This window comes from Trichosurus vulpecula, chromosome 3, assembly GCF_011100635.1.
Source record: "Trichosurus vulpecula isolate mTriVul1 chromosome 3, mTriVul1.pri, whole genome shotgun sequence".
In the NCBI taxonomy this organism is placed as follows: Eukaryota; Metazoa; Chordata; class Mammalia; order Diprotodontia; family Phalangeridae; genus Trichosurus; species Trichosurus vulpecula.
This window is the reverse complement of record NC_050575.1, coordinates 174,915,309-174,925,512: the sequence shown is the minus strand read 5'-3', so window position 1 is coordinate 174,925,512 and position 10,204 is coordinate 174,915,309. Positions and strand designations below refer to the sequence as shown.

Here is a 10,204-nt window from a genome sequence, read left to right as displayed (position 1 = left end):
TGCTACTTGGGACTTCTCCACCTCATTAAAAAGGTGGATTTGTTCAGCCCATGAAAAAGATTGGATACCTCTACTATCTAAAAGATAGCATACCTATCTTTTCACAGCTTTGCCAGCTTGGACTATTTGTTTTTTGTCATCATTTATACTCTGATATAAAGTGTGAGGTATGGCCCTGGAGTTGTTTTAACTCATCTTCCAATTAGTATTAAAATTGGAGCATTTCTTTATATGGGCTGTTGACACCAATTCTTTTGAGAACTATTCATATCCTTTGAGCACATTTACGACTGTAAATCTGTACAATTCTAGAAAAGTTTGGAATTATGTGAGAAAAGTCACTGATCCCATTACTGGGCATTGAACCCCAAGGAGGTCCAAGGTAGAAAAGCCCCATATATACCTAAATACTTCTATCAGTACTTTGTGATAGAAAAAACTGGAAACAAAGTGAGTGCCCCCTGACTGGGAGGGGGCTGGGACAAACTAGTATATGAATATGATGGGGTATTATTGTGCCATGAGAAACCACAACTTTGAGGAATTCAGAAAAACATGGGAAGATTTAGAACCAGGAGAATCATGTGAGCAGTGACTACATTTAAAGGCAGTGTATGCTGATTAATTACATTGGCCAAAATTTGTCCTGGAGAACAGATGAAAAAACATAACTCCCAACTCTAGGCAGAGGTAGGGAACTATAGGTGCAGAATGTGGCATACTTTCCCAGATGCCATTACTGCATTGGTCCAGCTTAACTGTCTTTGTGACAAAGGAGGGTTTCAAGAGTGGTGGTGGATGTCAAGAAATAACTGCAGTATAAAAACAAAAAGGTATGAATAAAACATTAAAAATAAATATGGGCTGGTTTTACCCAGTTTTTAGTTTCCATCATTAAAGGATATGGGGACTAATTGAGGCCCAAAGGAGGCAAAGAAATCCCTGTTTCCAAGTCTCCTGGGTTTTGGGAATTACCAAAAGCTGCTGAGTACAGATCCAGGTAAATGAAACACTTAGGGGCATGGCTGCTTAGTTGGGTGGAGCCTGAGCAAGCAAAGGCAGAACCTGGGTCCCAATTACGCAAGGTCCTGCTGGGGCCCCTTCCCAAGATGTCCTTGAGGATAGTGGCCTCAAGCAGAGGCAATCGGGTCATAAACTGGGGCAGAGAAGCCCTTAGGAGTAGGCACGGGGGCTGGGGGAGATGCTATTCCAGCTGTTCCCCTTCCTCTCCTTATCAGGCCCTAAAGGGGCTGAACTGGTATGCTCCTGCCCTTCGGCCCCAGGATGAACCAGCTCACACCACACTGGTCTCTGGCTAGCTCCTTCATGGGACAGGAGGCCGGGTGCCCACGGAAAAGGAAACAGCAAGTTCTCTGGTACTTGGTGCAGCAAGGATGAAGACAGCGCATTGATACTAGAGACATTCTTCACTGTACCCCTCAAGAATGGGCAAAGGACCCATCTTCCTGTAATTAGAGTCAGGGATGAGGAAACAAACCAAACCAAACGCAGCTTAGGACTGGTCTAGTTCAGCAGGAAGTCAGATTGTGAGGCTGGGGAAGGGGCTTTTCTGAGGGTAGGGACATCTGGCATGTAGGGCTACCTCTTGCTGGCTAAGCCCAGATACTGGTTCCAGCTCTCACTCCTTCTGGTCTTGTATGGCCATAACATCATAAAGGAGCCTCCCAGAGATACTCTCACCTAAATGAGGTCTCTCCTGATTCTCTTCCCCTTATTTCTATGTATGTTGAGTATCCTCCCTCAACAGAATGTGAAATCCTTAAGGGCAAGGTGAATTTCATTTTTGTCTTTGTAATCTCAGAACCCAGAACAATGCTTTGCACACAGCAGCAGGTGCTTAATATGTGTCGGGTATTGCGGGTGAGTGAAGGCCTGACACAAACATACACACAAACCAGGGCCCAGCATTTTTAATTCCAGTTGGGGACTCTGTGCCTGAATGCCCCTTGGGGCCCAGCTGGGCACCACAGCACTGGAAGGCACAAAAGGAGGCAAACACCAGGGTATCACAACGTGCCCTCTTAATACAACACAACAAAAAGGTAGGGGACAAGAGTTCAAGGACAGGTCTGACAGCGTAGGCAAGCAGCAACCCAGGCCCCATCAGTAACCATCATCAGCCCAGGTGACTTCATAGTTGGGGTAGTGAGCTTTGATTTTTTCCGTTGAGAGAGAATGCTGAGCACGTCCAAAACCCTACAGAAAGGAGACAATACTGTCAGATTGTTGGGTCTCTCGAGGATCCCGGCTCCTCTGTCCCAGAGCCTTTACCCTCATCCACCATGATGCCCCACACATATCTTGGAGCACACCTTGAGATAGTCATGGCAAATCTCTAACTCTACTCCTGGCTCTAGGGCATGGAACTAGTCTCTCACCCCAAGCTTGGGGACTCAGCCTTTGGACCTTCTCATATATTTTCCTTTTTCTTTTCCCTCTCACCTTCTCTCCATCCCACAAATATTTTGCTTTTTCAATAGGGAAACAGGATCACAGATTTAGAGAAAGAAGTGGCTTGAGTGGTTATAACCCTCAGTCTAATTCCTTTTATTTTTCATTTAGAGGTTATATTTCATTTAAAGTTTAAAGTTACTTGATGCCCTTTTGAAAGGTTGCTTGGAATCATGTGCCCTTTGAGTTGTGGTTCCAGGAATGGGGATGGGTTTTCCTGAGCCATCCACATTCTCCAGCCAATGGCCAATGGCATGTTTAGTAAGAGCAATAAAAATTTCCCCCTTAGACAGACCTCATATTTTTTATTAGATCTGTAATTTCATCGGGGTAAGGGGATCCTGTTGAAATACCAAAAAAAGGGGAATATCCATATACATAGCAGAACATAAAAAAGATTGAATGTGAAACTGTGAATCTCTGTTACTTGCTTTTCAAAAAAAATATATAATAAATTCCACACATTACTTGCAAAACTGTCCTGCTTGTCTGTGCTTTTTTCCTCCAAATTCCTCATGTTACGGATGAGGAACTAAAGCCCAGAAAAGCTAAGTGACTTGCTCTGTATCACACAGAAGGTAAATCAAAAAGCTAGGATATGAACCTCAGGGCCTACGATGCAGTATTCAGCATGCTTTGCACTGTGTCACAGAATCAGTTCTAAGGCTCTGAATGCCATGAGCCAGGCCAGCAACATGATCTTGTGGCTCTAAGGTCAGGGTACTCAGGGTGCCAGTAGAGATGGGCTCGTGTTGCTGAAGAGACAGATGGAAAAGGGATAGGCCGGTAAGGCCAGTGGACCTTAGAACTGGACAAGAGGGGCACCCTGTTTAAAAAGAAAGAATTTATGTAAAGAGCCCTGCAGAACTTAAGTGTTAACTCTTATTATTTCTTAACCCTGAAGAAATAGAAAGGAAACAAAAGAAGGGAAGTGGACAAATGAATCTTCAGTCTCCCAAGGGCATGATATCTCACCAGCTGCCAGGTACCATGGTCTCTTTGCAGAGATCAGGGAAGACTCACACATAGAAGTCCTAATTACCACCACAGAGCCAGTGACCCAGTTAAAGGGAGGCCAAATCCTTAAGGAGACAGACAGTGGATCCCCTAGTGTAGACTGGCCCTCAGCTGAAAGTTGAAGCCTTGCCCTGCTCTTCCAATCCAAGGGGAATGAATACCCAATGTATACAAATCAGGCGAGAGTTCTCAGGTCAGATGTGAGGACAAGGTCTTTTCTTTCCACATTATAGTTAGTGCCTTTTCATAGGTGGACCTTGTTTCATATCCTCGATGCCCTTGTGAAAGGTTGTTTGGAGTCATGTGCCCTTTAGGTTGTGGTTCCAGGAATGGGGATGGGTTTTCCTGAGCCATCCACATTCTCCAACCAATGACCAATGGCATATTTAGTAAGAGCAATAAAAATTTCCCCCTTAGACAGACCTCATATTTTTTATTAGATCTGTAATTTCATCAGGGTAGGGAGATCCTGTTGAAAACTTGCACCTGTGCAGATCAGCACCTTGAGAGACACCTGTGGGCACCATGCTTAATAAATATTTACTGACTAACTGATGGACTGAGGAGTTAAATGACTTGGTCTTCCTGACTCAGAGGCCACCTTGATTCATTCTATACCATACCACCTCTCAGATCTCACAGAGCAAAATATTTTATCATTGTTTAATACACTAATCATGTAATATTGTATATTATAACTGTCTGTGCTTGAATCATCCTTCTACTGAACTCTAAGCCCCATTCCAAGTAGCACACTATGTCCCTAGCAGCTCGGGGACTAGTGCTCTGCATACACTAGGCTCTGGCTAAAAAAAGGGAACCACATTTTTTTCCATGCAAAAATAATTCCAAGTAGCGCTCACCATGGAATAGCCATACACATGAATTTTCTTGTCTTGGCTCTGGTGGGAGATTCGGCCACCACCCAGACACTCACAGTCAAAGCCCTTCTTCTGAATTTCCTCTGACACTTTATCATAGATATCAGCTGTGGAAAAAGGAACATTGTGATATCACAAAGACAGCCTTCATCTTGAAGTTACCACAGATCCATTTAGCCCTGCCCTTACCCCAAGGGGTTCCAAATCAATTTCTTTATGTCTTTTTTTTTGCTTTAATATTTTTTTTTTCCAATTACATGTAAAACCAATTTTTAACCTTCATTTTTACAAACCTGAGTTACAAATTATCTCCCACCCTCAATCCCTCATTGGAAAGGTAAGCAATTTGATAAAAGTTATACATACGTGGACATGCAAAACATATTTCCATATTAGTTATGTTGTGAAAGAGAACACAGACAAAACAAAAGAAAAACAAAGAAAGTTAAAAAACAACAACCTAGTATGCTTGGATCTGCATTCAGATTCCATCAGTCCTTTCTCTGGAGGCAGACGCATTTTTCATCATAGGTCCTTCAGAATTGTCTTGTATCTTTGTATTTCGGAGAACAGCCAAGTCCTTCACAGTTGATCATCATACGATGTTGCTATTACTGTGTACAATGTTCTGGTTCTGCTCACTGCACTTTGCATCAGTTCATATAAGACTTTCCAGATTTTTCTAAGAGCACCCTGCTCATCATTTCTCATAGCACAATAGTATTCCATCATAATCATATGCCACAACTTGTTTAGTCATTCCCCAAATGACAGACATCCCCTCAATTTCCAACTTCTATAAACATTTTTGTACAATGAGGTCATTCATCCCCATCACCCCTTTTAAAATCTTTGGGATACACACCTAGTAATGGTATGGCTGGGTCAAAGGGTATGAACAGTGTTTTTGCCTTTTGGGCATAGTTCCAAATTGTTCTCCAGAAGGGTTCGGTCAGTTCTCAACTCCACCAACAGTGTATTAGTGTCCCAATTTTCCCACATCCCCTCCAACATTTATTATTTTCCTTTTCTGTCATATTAGCCAATCTGATAGGTGTGAGGTGATACCTCAGAGTTGTTTTAATTTCTCTAATAAATAGCGATTTATATTTTTCATATGACTATAGTTTTATTTCATCTGAAAATTGCTTGTTCATATCCTGTGACCATTTATCAATTGGAGAATGACTTGTATTCTGATAAATTTGACTGAGAAATGAGGCCTTTATCAGAGACACTTGCTATAAAATTCCCCCCACCCTAGCTTTCTGCCTTCCTTCTAATCTTGGATGTACTGGTTTTGTTTTTGCAAAACCTTTCTAATTTAACGTCATCAAAGTTATGCATTTTACAACTGGTAATGCTCACTATCTCATTTGGTCATAAATTCTTCCCTTATCCATAGATGTGATAGGTAAACTATTCCATGCTCCCCTAATTTGTTTATGGTATCATCCTTTATGTCTAAATCATGTACCCATTTTGAGTTGTTTATCTATACCTAGTTTCTGCCAAACTGTTGTCCAGTTTTCCCAGGAGTTTTTGTCGAATAGTGAGTTCTTGTCCCAAAAACTTGGATCTTTGGGTTTATCAAACACTATATTACTATGGTCATTTACTACTGTGTCTCGTGTATCTAATCTATTCCACTGATCGACCACTCTATTTCTTAGTCAGTACCAGATTATTTTGATGATTGACACTCTGTAATACAGTTTGAGATCTGATAAGGATAGGCCACCTTCCTTCACATTTTTTTACATCAATTCCCTTGATATTCTTGACCTTTTGTTCTTCCAAATGAATTTTATTGTTTTTCCTATCTCTATTAAATAATGTTTTGGTAGTTTGATTGGTATGATCCTGAATAAGTATATTAAATTGGGTAGAATTGTCATTTTTATTACATTGGTTGGGCCTATCCATAAGCAATGAATACTTTCCCAATTGTTTAAATCTGACTTTATTTGTGTGAAAAGTACTTTATAATTGTGTTTATATAGTACTTGGGTTTGTCTCGGTAGGTAGACTGCCAAGTATTTTATATTGTCTACAGTCACTTTAAATGGAATTTCTCTATCTCTTGCTGCTGGACTTTGCTAATTCCTTCAGTTTATGTTTCTTCTCTTATTGCTATAGCTAGCATTTCTAGTACAATACTGAATAATAGTGATGATAATGGACATCTTTGCTTCACTTCTGATTTTTTTGGGAATGTTTCTAGCTTATCGCTGTTATAGATAATACTTGCTGTTGGTTTTAGATAAATACTACTTACCATTTTAAGGAAAACTCAATTTATCCCTATGCTTTCTAGAGTTTTTTAACAGGAATGGGTACTGTATTGCGTCAAAAGCTTTTTCTGCATCTATTGAAATAATCATTATTTTTGTTATGTGGTCAATTATGTTGATACTTTTCCTAATACTGAACCAGCCCTGCGTTCCTGGTATAAATCCCACCTGGCCACGGTGTATGATCCTTGTGATATATTGTTGTAATCTCCTTGCTAGTATTTTATTTAAAATTTTTGCATAAATATTCATTAGGGAAATTGTTCTATGGTTTTCTTTCTCTGTTTTCACTCTTCCTGGTTTAGGTACCTGCACTATATTTGTGTCATGAAAGGAATTTGGTAAGACTCATTCTTTGACTATTTTTTCAAATAGTTTATATAGTAATGGATTTAACTGTTTTTTAAAGTGTTTGGTAGAATTCACTTGTGAATCCATCTGGTTCTGGTGATTTTTTCCTTAGGGAGTTTATTGATGGCTTGTTCAATTTTTTTTTTTCTGAGATAGGTTAAGTATTCTATTTCCTCTTCTGTTAATCTGGGTAATTCATATATTTATAAATATTTATATTTATAATAATTTATATAATTTATATAATATTTATATATATATAATATTTATATATATAATATTTATCCATTTCACTTAGACTGTCAGGTTTACTGCCATATAATTGCTTTATAATTGCCATATAATTACTCCCAATAATTGCTTTACTTGGTGGTGTATTTGCCCTTTTCATTTTTGATACTGGTAATTTGGTTTTCTTCTTTTTTAAAATCAAATTAGCCAAAATGGTTTATCTATTTTATTGCTTCCCCCCCCCATTAAACTATTTCTTGGTTTTATTTATTGATTGAATAGTTTTCATACTTTTAATTTTATTAATCTCTCCTTTGATTTTCAGGATTGATTTCCAATTTGGTGTTTAATTGGGTATTTTTAATTTGTTCTTTTTCTGTTTTTTTGAACTGTGTGACCAATTCATTGATCTGCTTGTTTTCTATCTTACTGATGTTAAGTGTTTAGAAACAGAAATTTTCCCCTAACTGCTGCTTTGCCTACATCCCATAAATTTTGGTATGCTGTTTCATTGTTGTCATTCTCTTTAATGAAATTATTTATTGTTTCTGTAATTTATTCTTTGACCCACTCATTCTTTCAGATTAGATTATTTAGTTTCCAATTAATTTTCAATCTGTTTCATGGTTCTTTATCGAATATGATTTTTATTGCATTATCCAAATCAATTTCTAAAGAAATCAGTAATGAGTCCTAAAGGGGCCTATTTGTTCTGCTCAGAATAACAGTCCTTTCCATATCAAGGATAATAATTGTAAAAACCTCTTACCTGTTCTTTGAACATAAAATGCTGGAACTGCAAGGAACTTAAAAGAGTATCTAAGTCCAATCCTTTTGTGTGAATAGCACATTCCAGCTTACAAAGTGCTGTATAACTTATACTCATCAGTTTTGGATCAGGACATGAGTTTGAATCCAACCTTAAGATTTACTAGCTGTGGCCTGGGCAAGTCACTTAACCTCAAAGCCTCAGTTTTCCCATCTGTAAAATGAGAATCACAACTCACTGGGTTAGTTTGAGGAACAAACGAAATACTGTATATAAAACCTAGCAAATCTGAAAAGAGCTATATAAGTGTGAGCCATTATCACAGACTTTTATAGATTTAGGGTTGGAAGGGAACTTAAGAGGTCATTAAACCAATCTCCTCATCTTACAAATGAGAAAAGTGGTTAAACGACTTGCCCAAAGCACAGATGTTAAAAAGTAGCTGAGCCAGCATTTGAGTACAGTTCTCTGACTCCAAATCTAATGCTCTACAATTCTGTATCGCCTCTCATTTAAGCTTCCTAACAGTGAGGAAGACAGGACAGGGATGATTATCCTTATATCACATCGACAGGAAATGACTTTCCCCAAGTCACACCTAGTAAGTGGTGGAGCTGCGATGGGTGCCTCGGCCTCTCGACTCCCACCAAGAGGAGGATGCTCCTGCCCTTGCACCCAAGGCAGCAGATGAAAGGGGGATGCCGGGAGCTGGAAGGGGCACTGGAGATTGTCCAGTCCTGCGCCTCCATTCTACAAATTAGGAAAATAACGGCCGGTGAGGTTAAGAGATTGGCCGAGGTCGGGATGGTTAAGTGTCAGAGCACGGATTTGAACTCAGGCACTCAAACTTCAAATCCAATGCTCTTTCCACTGTACCACAGTAGTTACTGAGATTAAAACAACTGCACAGCCTTCTGTGGGCAGTGGGAGCCACTGGGATTTGGGAGGAGGGCACAGGAACTGACGCATCTGGCCGCTGGAAGGAGCCGAATGGGGGACTCCACCGCCACCAAAAGGGTGTTTTACTGTCGCCCAGGTCAGCTGCCCTCGGGTCCACGTGGGGTTCGGTCTTGACCTCTTACTCGGGGCTCCACCCGTAACTGTAGGCCCCGCCCCTCTCGCCGAGGGCCCAGCCTATGGGCTCCTTCCCCCTCTTCCCTAGACCCCGCCTCCCCCGCCCCGCCCCGCCCCCCCCCAGCTCCCATGGCCACCTCTAGTCCTTCCTCACCGTGGTACTCGGCCCATTTGTAGCCGCGCACGATCTCTTTGCTTGGGCAGTCCTGGCCGTTGGGGTTGGATTCCCGCGCTGAATGTACTCGGATCAGCACGTACTTGAAGACACCGTCGGGATCGATGTCCACATCCGGGATCTGAGCGAGGTCGGCCTCCGCCATCTTTCCCCAACGCGCAAACCGGCCCCTCCCACCAATGCTGGGCACACTTTCTCCCTCTTCCTTTGATCAGCGCGTAGAGGGCGGGCGCAATCTGCAGGGTGGCCAATCACGCTCTCCGGAGTTCCTTCCCTCGCGGTGCGACTTAACTAATCGAAACGTAGAAGCGACGGGATTGACCAATCAGAACTTAGGTGATCGCGGATGACGCGATTGTTTTCGTTAAGGGAAAGGTTCAACTACGGAAGGGGAAAGGCGATTTAATTTTTTCGACCAGAAAACGGAAAATTTCTTTGCTTTCGGTGGAGGACCCCGCATGAATGAAACTGACGAGGGTTTGCGGGTTTCGGGGGAACTGTGTAGGAGGACTGTTTTTAGGTTTATGGAGAAAGCTGTCACATTACACATAAGAGATGCTTATTCAATTCATTCCCTGAACAATATTCCCCGAGTCCCTGAGACAGAGAAGGCCCAGGTCATAGGAACATAATCCCCCTTCATTTTACAGACATGGAAACTGAGCCCCAGAGAGGGCAAATTTCTGGCCCAAGTTCAGTCAAGTACCAAGTGCCAGAGTCCACAGTAACTCAGGGCTGATTCCAAATTCATCTCTCTGGGAGGAGCTTTTAGTTTTGGGAGGGAGCGCAAGATAGGGACGTCAATATACAATATGAGGTAGAATTAAGAGAGAGAGGTTCAACCCTCTTGTTTGGAGAGGATAAATTGTTGGAAGGAGGGCAGCACCTGGGAAGGCCCCTAAGGGAGATGGTCTTCTAGCCAAGGGATGCTACAGAAGCT

General features: G+C 41.4%; 1 protein-coding gene across 1 annotated transcript; it reads right to left on the bottom strand.

The window, feature by feature from the left end:
• Positions 1-1,915: 1,915 nt before the first annotated feature.
• Positions 1,916-9,526, bottom strand: PHPT1 (phosphohistidine phosphatase 1). Its single transcript, XM_036748277.1, has 3 exons — positions 9,244-9,526; positions 4,353-4,477; positions 1,916-2,217 (listed from the first exon to the last, which is right to left on the bottom strand). The coding sequence occupies exons 1-3, from the start codon at positions 9,407-9,409 to the stop codon at positions 2,125-2,127; spliced, it is 384 nt and encodes a 127-aa protein (XP_036604172.1). The 5' UTR covers positions 9,410-9,526; the 3' UTR covers positions 1,916-2,124.
• Between the last annotated feature and the right edge of the window lie 678 nt (positions 9,527-10,204).